Below are 15,203 nucleotides of genomic sequence, written 5' to 3'. Positions count from 1 at the left end.
CTGCATCTAAAATGGATTTATATTGATAGAGCCAGAACTGTTTTGTGATGAAAACGGTTTTTACGAGTTTCACTGGCAATTCCATCGCCTTTGGCTGTAGTCTGTTTAGTGACCTTCGGTTTGAGCTGTATTTAGATTCATTATTTATTAATGATGTATGTTTTTAAGTGAATACTCTCTAAAGCATTCATTTGTGAGTCACTCGTGACCGTGGGTGAAGGTAAACCTACATCTTTCAGCTTTTGCATTCAACACGGAATAAAACAGGCCCGTGAGAATATGTGTTAGTCGCTGGCAGTGTCAGGGAGACGGTTGTTTTGTGTGTGGGAGGGCTAGTCTGACTGTCGGAAACGATGTGAGATATGGCACTTCTTTTGTAACAAGCTTGTGATTTCAACCAGAAGGCCTAAATATTAAGAATGCAGTGTTATTACAAAAATAAATGTCTGTATAAAAAAGCTGCAAAATAAATGCACTTAATAAATATATTTATTTATTTAATAAATGTAAATTATTTAATAACAAGAATAAATGTAGTACATTTCATTTAAATATTTTATCAAATAAATTATATTAATATTATTATTATTATTATTATTATTATTATTATTATTATTATTAAATTATTTAAAATATATTTAAAAAAAATCTAAAACATTCACTGCAAAAGAAATGTATTTCATTTATTAAATAACTCAAATAAATGCAATAAATGAAATTTACATATATTATTAAATTATCTAAATACATTTATATATTAAAATTATTATTATTATTATTATTATTATTATTATAAGCAAATTATTTAATGATTATTAAATAAAGACTGACTGTTGGAAACAATATGAGATATGGCACTTCTTTTGTAACAAGCTTGTGATTTCAACCAGAAGGCCTAAATATTAAGAATGCAGTGTTATTACAAAAATAATTGACTGTATAAAAAAAATTGCAAAATAAATTATTTTTAATAAATGCATGTAATTTATTTAATAACAGAAATAAATGTAATGCATTTAATTTAAATATTTCATTAAATTAATTATATAAATATATATTCAAATTATTATTATTAGTTGTAAATTATTACAATTATTTAATGATTAGTAATTCTATAACTTAATTCTATAATTATATATATATATATTATATTTATATAAATTATTTTACTATCATTATTATATAATTATAATAATTTAATTATTGTAATAATATAAAATTATATAATTACATAATGTATTAATTTATTATGTATGTACTCATTACATAAATAATAATAAATTTAGTTAGGTTTATACTTAAAATAAATGGAAAAATCTGCCAGTATCATTTTATTCAAGATGCATTCTCTGAAAAGAAGTCTTAATATCAAATGCAGTTTTGCTTCTCAGGTCAATTTATCATGCTCTAAGGAAGGTTAGATTTTTTTTTTACTGGGAAACAAGACAATGACACTGATTAAAAATATGATTTTTGCAGTGTGAAAATACAAATGGGAAATAATTCATCTTATTAAACAATGCTAAGAGTATTATATGAATAATGTGAAGATTTGCAGCAGTTAAACCAGTGATACCAGATATAATCCCAGAAAACCTGAGATGTTCTTAATAGGCCAGATAAAACTGTCTTATTCAACCAATCCCTGGCTAATTGAAACCTAGCCTCTTTTCGACTAAGACCTAATAGTGCCAGGTGACCTGACTGCAGGCCTGTGTTTATCGAGGCTGTTACACCTGGATACCTGAGACATTATTGTTTCCGTTGCATAAGGGATTTTACATGTAATCTCTGTCCAAGCACAGCCATTCCAGGTTACAGCTGGGAAGAGCATGAAGAAAATAAAATTAAGCTCTTTACATGGTCTCCTAAGCCCTCCTCCCTTGCAACCCCACTGGTTCCTTATTCAGTGCAAGTCTATAGGATTTTTTCTATCTGTAAAGTCAGAATCAAGTTGATTAAACACAATCAATAGTTTACATGTTTTGTGGGTGTTTCTTACTGCATAACACTGCCTACACTGACACAAATTAGGAGATCATTGTTTCAATGTTTTAGGGGCATGTTTACCCTCTAAAATCAGTTGCACTAATAGTAATTGCTTCAGATATTATCTGGCCCAAACCCTGGCAGTCTTTGTGGTTTTTCCATGTGTATCTTTCACATGCTGGCACCAGGACAAGCGCTTCTAGCTGTTGTTAAATGAATGACAATCGGTGCATCCGGAGGGCTTGGCAGGGTTTAAAAGGTCACATCCTCACATTCATTAAAACCTGCTTTACTCTCAGGAGGAAATGCCACACGGTCATTGCATAAACCCAATCATGCTCTCTCAGATCCACTGATAAAAGCCTGCTCCCAGTAAATGCACATCTGACCTTATCACACCTTTATCTCTTTTCTTTTCTTTCTTTCTTTTTCTCTTTATTCTTTCTCTAGGGGAGCATTCTCAGAGGTTTTCATGGTGAAGGAGAGGAAAACAGGGAAGCTTTCCGCCATGAAGTGTGTGAAGAAGAAAAACAAAAGGGACGTGAACTTGGAGAATGAGATTGCTGTGTTGAGGAGGTGAGACTGTGAATAAAGACACTAGGTGATGCACATACATACAAACACACACACACACACACACACACACACACACACACACACACACACACACACACACACACACACACACACACATATATATATATATATATATCAGTTGAAGTCAGAAGTTTACATGCACTTTAACAGAAGTCATTTAAACTAATTTTTTTAGCAAACTGTAGTTTTGGCAAGTCATTCAGGACATCTACTTTGTGCATGACATGAGTAATTTTTCCAACAATTGTTTACAGACAGATTGTTTCACTTTTAATTGACTATATCACAATTCCAGTGGGTCAGAAGTTTATATACACTAAGTCAAGCCTTTAAGCAGCTTGGAAAATCCAGAAAATGATGTCAAGCCTTTTGGAAATTAGCCAGTTAGTTTCTGATAGGCTAATTGGCTAATTGGAGTCAATTGGAGGTGTACCTGTGGATGTATTTTAAAGCCTACCTTCAAAATCAGTGCCTCTTTGCTTGGCATCATGGGAAAATCAAAAGAAATCAGCCAAGACCTCAGAAAAAAATTGTGGACCTCCACAAGTCTGGTTCATCCTTGGGAGCAATTTCCAAACACCCGAAGGTACCACGTTCATCTGTACAAACAATAGTACGCAAGTATAAACACCATGGGACCATGCAGCCATCATACCGCTCAGGAAGGAGACGCATTCTGTCTCCTAGAGATGAATGTAGTTTGGTGTGAAAAGTGCAAATCAATCCCAGAACAACAGCAAAGGTTGTTGTGAAGATGCTGGAGGAAACAGGTAGACAAGTATCTATATCCACAGTAAAACGAGTCCTATATCGACATAACCTGTAAGGCTGCTCAGCAAGGAAGAAGCCACTGCTCCAAAACCGCCCTAAAAAAGCCAGACTAAAGTTTGCAAGTGACATGGGAACAAAGATCTTAGATCTCTTTTTGGAGAAATGTCTTCTGGTCTGATGAAACAAAAAATTGAACTGTTTGCCATAATGATCATCGTTATGTTTGGAGGAAAATCGGTGAGGCTTGCAAGCTGAAGAACACCATCCCAACCGTGAAGCATGGGGGTGGCAGCATCATGTTGTGAGGGTGCTTTGCTGCAGGAGGGGCTGGTGCACTTCACAAAATAAATGGCATCATGAGGAAGGAAAATTATGTGGATAAATTGAAGTAACATCTCAAGACATCAGCCAGGAAGTTAAAGCTCGGTAAATGTATTTGGTTAAGGTGTATGTAAACTTCTGACTTCAACTGTATATACATACATATGGTGATGTAAAAGTCTTTCAGATTATTAGTAAACATGAATATATAAAATTGAAGTTGAAATGGGAAATTAAATTAGTTGAAATTGAAATCAAAATCAAAGCTGAAATTACAACATCATCTAATATTAAAAGAATTACTCAACATTATTGTCATTATATTAACATATTTGTTTGTCATTTAGGATCAAACATGACAACGTTGTTTGCTTGGAGGATTTCTATGAAAGTCGGACGCATTACTACCTAGTCATGGAACTGTAAGTAACCTCTGTATTGTATTTTGCAAAACTGTATTTTCTATTTATGTGATGTACAGTATTTTTGCTTGCTAAATCTGAAACTTTAACTGTAAAACTGATGTTTTTATGGCATGTTAATTAATTGCTTGTAATCCTGCAGAGTTTCAGGTGGGGAACTGTTTGACCGGATCCTGGACCGGGGCATGTACTCAGAGTTGGATGCTAGTCTGGTTATCAGACAGGTGCTGGAGGCAGTCAGCTACCTGCACGAGAATGGCATCGTGCACCGTGATCTCAAGGTACACTGCCATTAAACACACAAACGTATGCATGTGTGTTTGTGTGTCGTTGTACAAAAACTTGTATATACGCCCTGAGTGCAAGATGATGAACCTGTCTGAATTCTCTCTGCAGCCAGAGAATCTGCTGTACTACAGCCCTGATGAAAACTCCAAGATCATGATTAGTGATTTCGGCCTGTCTAAGATGGAAGACAATGGCATCATGTCCACAGCCTGTGGGACTCCAGGATATGTCGGTAAGAACATTCTAACCCACTGTAAATAAAAAATAGATTACCTGTGAAGCTTGATGACATGTTATTGTTGTTATAAATACCATTTAAGAGAAAAACAAGATTGAGATGTAAAGTAGTCACTACACCAGCTGGAAAGTTAGCATATGCATCAGATTTGTTTAGCCTGATCTCATGAAAATGACGTGACTGTGGCAACATTTTTGGAAAATTATATTGCACGCATCGTGGCAGTTCTGAGGTGAAATGTCCACTGAGTGGCGCTAAAAGCGAGTTAAAATTTCTCCCAAACAGATGAGGTTTTTAAGGTTAATGCTCTGTCGAGTTTTAAACTAACAAAACTGACCTCCCTACCCTAAACCTAAATGATAATGTCATGTAAGCAAATGCGAGATGAAATACAATGCTTCTGTGAAACCTTCGGCTCACGTGTCAAAAGCTTGTAATTGTAGATGTAGTTATGTAATGCAAACATTCAAATAGTAAAAGTGTTCTGATGTCATAAGATAGCATTGTGTGAAAGACAGGGCAAAAAGTAAGTGTTTATGAACTGATAATCTGCCGTTTTAATTTTTGATTTGTGTAAAAGTGAATAAAAGTCATTGTTTGTAGCGCCTCTAGTGTTCATTTCACCAGAAAACTGCCGCAATACGTACAACGAACCACGTAAAAATCCTTTTAAAAAATGTAGATTTAGTAACATGATTTTTACAAGACCAGGTTGCGATTTTTGATTAATTCTCTTTAAAGACAACATGAAACAGCATTCATAACATGTATGTGGCACATTTCCAAGTTAGTTCCAAGGAAGTAGGGTCAAATTTATCTTGTCTGTATTTTCTCACAGCCCCTGAGGTGTTGGCTCAGAAACCCTACAGCAAAGCCGTAGACTGCTGGTCTATTGGAGTCATCACCTACATTCTGTAAGTCCCTCCATAAAACTTGTTTTTTCCAAGGAAGTCATTTTTGGACCATATGCTGTCCACACTACTAAGGGAAATGCACTGTAAACAGCACTTTTATTTACAGAAAGCGATAGGCAGATGCCTGGTACTTTATTTGGAAACCAAACGATTAGAGATGAACAGTTTGAGTAAGAATAAGTCACTGGTTAATCAAAGATCATGTAGCTGTGCTGTTTAACGCCACTCGGAATTAGCACAATGTACCTCTTGCATAATGACATCAATTCATCAGTTAGAGCACGCCCCCTGGTGGATTGTGAATGAAGAAAAAAAATCTTAAAATCAGTGGTTGCTGGTCAAATAAGCTGGTTTAAGCTGGTCTAGCTAGTGGTTAGCTGGTCTGCCTGCCTGACCAGCTGACAAGTACCCCAAAAAAGCACTTCTGAAACCATCAAAGAAGACCAGCATAACCAGTTTGATGTTAAACTGAAAATGATTATTCTCCTCTATCTTCTTAGTCTCTGTGGATATCCTCCGTTCTATGAAGAGACCGAGACTCTTTTGTTCTCTAAAATCATGAAGGCCCAGTTCGAGTTTGACTCACCCTTCTGGGATGACATCTCTGAGTCTGGTTAGGATCTTATATTATTCATTACCTTCTGCCTCAATCAGATTAATCTAAACCTTTTATAAGATTCTGTAAAAACTGCATACTGTAATGGTAGTATGATAGTACTGTATGCTATTCCGAACATACAGTAGTTATACATTTTAAGACTTAGTTTGCCATTCAAATTTGTCAATTTTATGTTTGGAATGAGGAGGTTATTATTCTGCAGGAAATGTATGTAAACCTGTAGGCTTAAAACTTTTGTAACTTTTACCTTTGTAGCAAAGGACTTCATTCGCAACATGATGCAGAAGGATCCAAAGATGCGTTATACTACAGAACAGGCTCTTAGACACCCCTGGTGAGCGAATTTGTTTTGTTTTGTTTCTGTACGTGTGCTTCAGAATAAAGTGCAAAAGTCTGGTTCTGGAAGCAAATATATCCTATTCATTTTTTCCATAGGGGAACTGAACTTAATGTTAACTTATACATCCATAAATGCTTCTGTTGAAGCCATCGGTCTGTTATTAAAAATTCACCAATCAGAGAGTCGTGGGTAACAAAGCGCGCCAAAAGAGCTCTGCAGCGACCGCCTACTTCCATGACGCACTGCGAATGATGCAGTCGAATTGGTCTCCTTGTGCTCTCAAACTACATATATATTTGCATATATCTGAATATTTTGCTTTAAACTTAAAATATTTTGTTCCTGTACTTATAATGAACAATTTTAAATCAATCGTTATATTTTTCCATCGGTTTACATCAGTGGCTATGCTTCGTGGAATTGTAGTTCATTCCCTCATAAAAAGATGTTAAGTACACAGACTTGTACTTCTTATTTTCTTATTTTCAAATATTTTTGTTGCAATGTTGTGATTCACCTCAAAGCTGGTTGGTTTGGTTCATGGCTCAGAACTTTTTTATGAAATCCCTACGGAAAAACATGAATGGGAAAAATACAGTACAGCTGAAAAAGTGTGTGGTGACTGTTGCACTCTTTTGTTAGATTCAACTATTTTAATGAGAATATGAAGGTCATGCACTTAATTGTGTATGTTTATGAATCGTGCCTAAAACCTTTAAACGTTGAACATTTCTCCTGTCTTCTATCTTAGATTAGTGTGTCTGGCTAAAACAGGAAATCCCACTGTTTTCCATTGGCTCTGATTTTTAATCCAGCTTTGTCTTGCAGGATAATCGGAAGGACGGCCCGAAGTCAAGACATCTACCATTCTGTCAGCGTACAGATCCAGAAGAACTTTGCCAAGTCCAAGTGGAAGGTAAAGTCATGTTTCATAACAGGGGGTGAAATCTCTTGAGAATTATGACTAAGAGTTTGTCTCCTGTGGTTTAATCTCAGTTCTTCAGCTGATCTGTGGCCTGATTACACAATTCAACTTTAACTATGAGTTGTTGATATTGCCCTCTTTCTTGCCTACAATTGCTCTGTCTGTTTGTATATCTGGAACATACCAGTTTTGGTTAGATTTAGACACTGGCTTGTGACATTTAAAGGTGCACCAAGTCATTTTCTACTTTCAATTTTACAATTTTTGCATTTTTCACATGCACAGTCCTTCACTAGGGACTACTTTGCCCATGCAAGAGCTTTGACATCACAGGCAAATATAAGGAGAAAAAAAATAGGCCTTTTTCATGCAGTTAAGAGTCCTCCAAAAAATCTGCCACTACTAAAGGTTCACTCAAAAAGGAATATTCTCTCATCATTGACTCACCCTCATGCCATCCCAGATGTGTCTGACTTACTTTCTTCTGCAGAACACAAATTATTATTTTTAGAAGAATATCTCAGTTCTGTAGGTCCAGACAATGCAAGTCAGCAGGGTCCAAATCTTTGAAGCTCCAAAAGCATCTAAAGGCAGCATAAAAGTAATCCATATGACTTCAGTGGTCAAATCCATATATTCAGAAGCGATATGGTAGGTGTGGGTGAGAAACAGATCAATATTTAAGTCCTTTTTTACTATAAATCTCCACTTTCACTTTCACCAGCTCTCCTATGCGCGTTCACGAGAAGTCCAAGTCTTTTTTTTTTTTTTTTTTTTTTTTTTTTGGCGATTCGCATTCTTCGTGCATATTGCCACGTACTGGGCAGAGTGGAGAAAGAAAAAAAGGGAGGGATAAAGCAAAAGAAAATAATTAATAAATCATATTTGCACAAAAGCCCAGTAGGTGGCGATATACACAAAGAATGCAAATTGGCAAAAAAACAGAAGAACTCTCATGAACGTGAAAATAGATTTATAGTAAAAAGGACTTTAACCAAAGATAAATCACTGGAGTCATATGGATTACTTCTATGTTGCATTTATGCGCTTTTTTGAGCTTCAAAGTTTTGGGACCTGTTGACTTGCATTGTATAGACCTACAGAGCTGAGATATTTTTCTAAAATCTTAGTTTGTATTCAGCAAAATAACATAACATACACATCTGGGATGGCATGAGGGTGAGTAAATGATGAGAGAACTTTCATTTTTGGTTTAACTATCCCTTTAATACATCTTCTATAACAAAATGAAACATTCACGATTTATTTGATGCTTGCAAAGTAATTTTTATTTTCATCAGAATACACAGCTACTAAAGTTTTGATGAAAATCTAATCATTAGTTTGAAATGTATCATGTACTAGTTAACTAACATTCTTTAAGAGTTCGTTTGAAACACTGAAACTCGTTCTGACACATTGGTACTTTCAATACAACATCATCGTTAATTTTCGATACAGGGCGCAAATACAAACAGCTCGACATTTATTTGTGCATGGTTTAATTAACTGTCCAAAAATAATAATATTAATAATAATTTCCTGTGTATTTGTGAACTGGATTGTGAGAATTCAACATTTTGATACATGCATGTGTTGGACGAAGCCCTTTTAATTATATAACACGACACAATAAGTAAATTGCTGTTGGCTAAAAGTAATGTAATCTGGTATGTAATCCTTACATGTTGTCCATGTGCACCTTCAAAATACAACTGAACTAAAGCAGTTTCGGCTAATGTAAAAAAATATAGAATCAAAGTGAGAATTAGTGCTAACATTTTCAAGTAGCAAAACCTCAAACTAAATAATCAAAGAGAAATCATTTGCCCGTTGCTTCCTTTTTTCTTTTCTGCACTGTACTGACTATACCAAATTGTCTTTTAACTCCAGCAAGCCTTCAATGCTACAGTGGCCATTCATCACATGAAGAAGTTGCAGCTGGCCCACTCTGAGGCCTGTTTCCGACAAAACCAGATTCCTCCGTCTGTACCTGAGATCAAAGTCATCACAACATCCACACCTGAATCTGTCCACAAGAAGCTGCTCGCCAAGACTCCGGAACCGAACGGCAGCACGACCAGTAATCAGATGAACGTGCCGGCTAGTTCCACTGAGTCGAAGAGCCAGTATCACCCAGTTCGGGTCAGCCACAGCGAGACCACACATGTTGGAACCCTCACCATTGCAGAGAAGAACAAGCATGTGTATCACTCGGAACCAGCTGATCTCAATGGGTATGTATTTGTGTGGACACAATATTTAAGATTAAGGGCCATATTTTTGAAATAAAACAGATTGATGTACTGTGTAGACATGTCTCTAAAATACTAAACTGATCATCATTATGTTGACATTTCAAACATGATTACGTTAACATATAACTGCCCACATTCCACATGCCAAGAGTGGTTATGCACATCATAACAGAGGTCATGTACTTATTAAATTCTTTAAAGCACAGGTGCAAAACCTGCCTGTTTAATTTTAAGGGTCAGAGAGAGGGTGAAAAATGGTGATGTAAAACTAGATTATGATGTTTTTGGTGCAAGAAACCTTGAATACAATCATACTGTAAGTGAAAAATAATCAAATGCTATAAAAGCGCAGAATATGGCCTCTTTATGTATATATGTTTTAAATGTCATGATTTAAGCATTCAGAGGCAGCCATATGCCTCTGTAACCCTCTTAAAAATTCTGTACTTTCTTATTCTTCAGGTACGCAAAAAGAGACTTCAGTCGTAATGGGCAGAAATTGCAAACTGGAGTTTGTTCTGTGATGTGATTGGCCGCAGTGAAATTTATCAAGTGAATTTTGACAGGCGAGTATTACATTTTGGGTGAATCTCACGATTTTTTGCATTGTGACATTATTGCATTAATAATGAAATATAATTAATAATGATTAAATATAATAATATATATCTTTATTCATTATAAATGAGAATTAAGCATGTTTCTCCCCAAAAAATGCATAAATGTAAATGCATAAATGTAAATGTAAATTACTGTAAAAACAAAAAAAAAAACAGTACCATGATTTATTTACAATTGTACGTCACAAATGTACTCGACACTTTAAATAATGTAACATTATTGAAAATGCAATTTTTTAATGCATTGTTAGTTTGACGTAGATGTAATTTGTTAAGAAAATATTGTCGCAATGGTTCAAAAATAGGCTTTTGTTTTTATTTTTTATGTAAAATATAATTTGAAAAATATATATGATTGTGGGGTGAAATATGACCTGAACATTTCTTTGAGATTCATCCTATGAAGCCTTGTCTCATAGAATCATGTTACTATAACAAAAGTTTTACAAATTGATTTTTACATGGCTCGTTGAACATGCCGCTGCAGTTTCCTGGTGAAATGAACACTACAGGCTCTACAAACAACAAAGACTTGTATTCCTTTTCACACAAATCATGAATAAATAGCAGATTAGCAGTTCATAAACACTTATGGATGGAGCAGTCGGTGGACTTTTGATGCCCCTATAGTGTAAGGTGGTGCCCCACGCATATAGGGAGTGGTGGCCCTGATCATGACCACATTTACAAGCTTGTTTGTGTGTGAATTCTTGCGTGGTAGCTAAACTGAAAGAGTATTGTTCTTGCAATTCAATGGACTGGAGTACGAGTCATGAAGAGCACACGAGTTGATGACATGAGCCAAAACCACAAAATGACGTGGTTGCTTCAGCAATTGTGTTTTTCATCTCACATTTGCTTTTTATGACATATCGGTTAGGTTTAGGCAGTGTTGGGCAGATTACTTCTGAATTGTAATCGGGTTATGATTACAAATTACATGACAAAAATTGCAATCAGTAACATGATCTCCCAGATTACATTTTTGGGGTAATTTAATCTGATTACTTTTGAATTACTTTTGGATTCATTCCAACCTAACTCTTTTATTTGATGTCACTTGCATTTCCTATGGAAGTTCCTAGAAAAATGGATAGGTTCCCGGGGCGCGTTACACAAATGTGGTCATGTAATTTCGCCATTTTACAAAAGCCATCCTTGTGTGGTAAGAGATCAGAGCAGTTATATTTAGGAATCAAAGTCACAAAAATGGCCTCAATGTTATTGCTAAAACAAAAGTGCATTTTGAAGCTGAGTACAAAAGCAATTCAAGAAACTAAAACTATTTTTACGCCGCTAATGCAATTGGATTACATCGTGAATACGAAATTACGTGTTTTTGGGGCATTTTGATGCGTTTGATTGACAAAACCCTTCCAAACACTGTGACACATTGTTATATTACACACAGTGATAATTCAAATAATACTTAAAATGTGTTCGTTAGGAGTTAAGAAGGTTAAGAAAACATGCAAACATATCTTCAAATGCTTTTTTAAATTTGACATTGAATTATATTAACATTTGGAAGGCAGAGTTTACATTGAACAGTGACGTTTTTGCCCCGCGTTGCCTTAAAATTGAAATTATCTCTGTACATCCAGTGGTCAAAAGCTGATTTAGACAATTCCATCTTACCCTGGGTAATGACGAGTATCAGGCCTTTTTTCAATTTGACAACCCTCCCCTTTTCCTCCCCTCTGAAAACACTCGAAGGGTTACTGAACATATTCCATAGTTAGGATGTGAAACATTTTTAAATAAGAGATTTTAAAAAAGAGAAAATTTCCATATAATGAACAATTTACTTCCGATGCCTAATTAACATGTAATCATGTAATCCATAAGAAAGTAACTGTAGTCTGATTACGAGTATTTTAAAATGTAATTTAATCCAATTATATGTACTTGATTTTCGTAATCTGATTATGTAATCCAGATTACATGTAATCCGTTAGTTCCAAGCACTGGGTTTAGGTTTAAGGTTTAGGGTTGAGAGGTCATTTTTTTATTTATTTAAAACTCAATAGAGCATTAACCTTAAACTCATCTGTTTGGGAGAAATTTTAAGATGTGCAACGCAGTGAACATTTCACCTCGGAACTGCCGAAATACGTGTAAGGAACCAGGTATGTCATTTTGCAAAAATGTCGCCACAATCACATCATTTTCAAGAGATCAGGCTGATCCTATTATATATGCAATGGAAATGCTAAATGCACACCATGTTATGCTGATGCTAAATGCCAGTTTCTCTTGCTCTCTCAGGTCTGTGACCTCTCACCCAGCTACTGGCTGCTTTCTATGGGCAGGACCTGCTGCTCTGTGACCCAGGCAAGAGTGTTGGCAAGACAGCTGGCCACTGGCCCACAACCTTGCTGAAATACTGATGTTTAGAGGAGTGCCTCCATATTTACAAATGCACACAAAGCACAAATGCAGTCTGTTACACACTTGGTGCAAGGTTTATCACACATTATATCCCTGTAATAGCAGAAATGACATATTACAGTAGGTGCTGAACTTCAAAGTTTGTATTGTCCCAAGAGAAAACTGTTTCATACTATTTTGATCGATTAATCTCATTGTATTAAAAACATTTGAAACAGAAGTCTGTGTTATTGGAAGCTTGTGTAAGAAGCATTGGAAGTTTAATTCAGTGCTTTTGTATTCTGTGACGTATGGCTACAATAGCTTGTAATTTCATGCAATAATGTGTACTACAGTAATTCATATGCAATATAACAAGATATCTGGTGTTTAAGTCACTTTTGCTTCTCTGTAGGCTGTAAATATAAATAGATGATTTGATTTTATCGCTGGAAATTATAAGAAACTATCAGAAAGAGATTCCAGCTTTTTCTTTGTTAATTTAACTAGAGTAAATGTTTATTTACTAATGCATAATTATTATTGTTCTGTATATGTTTATCTGTGAAATTTGTTTCGTAATAAAATGAATGAAAACTATTTAATGCTGCCTTCCCACCACCATAAACATAATATCACCCTTGTTCTGTGCACCATAATGCAGTAATATACAGCATATATTAACTTTACTGTTATAAATATCTGTAACTAATTGTCTTGTAAAAGATTATGGTTAAGTGTCCTCTGAACTACAGAAAAGGTTGACGTTTAGGTAGGTTCCTATTGTCAGTGCATAGTGCAATATTTTTTACCAATAAACAAACAGATACATCAAGTTTTAGTTATTTTACAGGCCTGATTTTTGTGTTCTCTCTTTGTTTGCATTCTTAGTTTGGAATATTGCTCCACTTAAAGAAATAGTCCACCTTAAATGTGCACTATATAGTCTTTTGAAACCATATACAACTTTGTGTAAGGAACAGACAAGAATTAAGTTATTATTCACTGAAAATCTTGCCTTGAAAATTTGGTTTGCCAGTCGAGGTCAACATTTACTTTCACTGGATGCGACTTTGACATTCTGCTATAAATAGCTACTTTTGTGTTCCACAAATGAAAGAAAGTCATATGGGTTCGGAACATTATGAGGGTGAATAAATGATGACAGAATTTTAATTTTGGGTGAACTATCCTTTAAAACCTGTCCAATAACTGCTCAGACCTTTTTTTTTTCTTTTTTTTTTAAAGTTGACCCCAGTTCAGGACATAGGTCTAATTTGCTACCGGGATTAACTAATTGTGATAATTGCAGCTTTTTTTAGATTGCCCCAGTAAACAAATTATGACTGGCCTAAATCCACCTGTCTGACCTGCACTGGTTATTAACATGTAGGCACGTGCGGGTCACTCATGTGAGTGCAGATTAGCACGAGACTGTCAAGTCATCATCACTGTCATCCATACTGCTTAGTGTGCTCTACCGTGTCAAGGACGCCAGCTGATGTTATGGTTTGTCTTAATGTAATCCAGTGCCGTCTATTTATTCTTGATAATGCCACAGAATAAAAAATAAATAAAGGTAATTCTGACTTTATAATTTGCAAATGTGAGATACAATATATATATATATATATATATATATATATATATATATATATATATATATATATATATACACACACACACTACCAGTCAAAAGTTTTGAAACACTTACTCATTCTTTATTATAATTTTTTTTTTTTTTTTTTTTTTTTTAATAATAGTAAAGTCATCAGAACTATGGAATAACATAAATGGAACTATGAGAATTAGGTTGTGACTAAACAAAATCCAAAATAAATCAAAACTGTGTTATATTTTAGCATCTTCAAAGTATTCACCCTTTGCCTAGAATTTGCAGAAATATACTCTTGACATTTTCTCAACCAACTTCTTGAGGTATCACCCTGGGATGCTTTTTAAACAGTATTGAAGGAGTTCCCATCTATGTTGGGCACTTATTGGCTGCTTTATTATTTTTTAATTGCAATTGCAGGAAATAGTTACAGTTGTGAGTTAGTTTATATCCAGACTGATCTCACAGTGAAATCTGAAACAGTAGGTTGACTTTTCATTAGCTTAATTCGGTCTGTACTTACCGAAATGCAAAACACTGCCCCCAGTGGTCAAAGCGGTAACTTTTGTTGGGCGTATGGGCACCTGTGAGCTCCAGTTTCACAAGCAGGTTTAGCTGCAGGCTGGAGATCTCCAAATGAGGGCAGGCTTACTCTGGAAGGAGGTGTGGTAACTCCAAAAGGGTGTTGCACCAACTCCAAAAAGGGGATGTCACTTCCAAACACAGTTAGGAAAAAGGGAGTTGTGAAGCAAGTTGTTTTGAGCTGTACAGGCTGTAATACAGTGCAGGAATGCAACTTAATATTGCAATTGCGAAAAATAAACATACAGTTGTGAGATATACATTTAGAATTACCTTTTTCTGGCTTCCATTATTTACCGATGATGTGGTCAAAGATTCAGGTACATAAAAAACT

General features: G+C 35.2%; 1 protein-coding gene across 5 annotated transcripts in view; it reads left to right on the top strand.

The window, feature by feature from the left end:
* The window catches only part of LOC127419994 (calcium/calmodulin-dependent protein kinase type 1D-like), a 24,105-nt gene extending 10,588 nt beyond the window's left edge, over positions 1-13,517 (top strand). For all 5 annotated transcript variants that reach the window (XM_051661881.1, XM_051661884.1, XM_051661880.1 and 2 more), the window contains exons 3-13: positions 2,440-2,565; positions 4,026-4,100; positions 4,243-4,381; positions 4,497-4,620; positions 5,465-5,540; positions 6,041-6,153; positions 6,415-6,493; positions 7,328-7,415; positions 9,318-9,661; positions 10,145-10,248; positions 12,571-13,517. In XM_051661881.1, coding sequence (XP_051517841.1) covers positions 2,440-2,565; positions 4,026-4,100; positions 4,243-4,381; positions 4,497-4,620; positions 5,465-5,540; positions 6,041-6,153; positions 6,415-6,493; positions 7,328-7,415; positions 9,318-9,661; positions 10,145-10,211 — 1,231 coding nt within the window. In that variant the 3' untranslated portion in view covers positions 10,212-10,248; positions 12,571-13,517. The remainder of the gene's footprint in view (positions 1-2,439; positions 2,566-4,025; positions 4,101-4,242; positions 4,382-4,496; positions 4,621-5,464; positions 5,541-6,040; positions 6,154-6,414; positions 6,494-7,327; positions 7,416-9,317; positions 9,662-10,144; positions 10,249-12,570) is intronic.
* Positions 13,518-15,203: the final 1,686 nt, after the last annotated feature.

The sequence above is a fragment of the Myxocyprinus asiaticus genome, chromosome 29 (genome assembly GCF_019703515.2).
Source record: "Myxocyprinus asiaticus isolate MX2 ecotype Aquarium Trade chromosome 29, UBuf_Myxa_2, whole genome shotgun sequence".
NCBI lineage: Eukaryota > Metazoa > Chordata > Actinopteri > Cypriniformes > Catostomidae > Myxocyprinus > Myxocyprinus asiaticus.
Note: the sequence above shows the minus strand (reverse complement) of the source record. Positions and strands in the feature narration are given on the sequence as shown.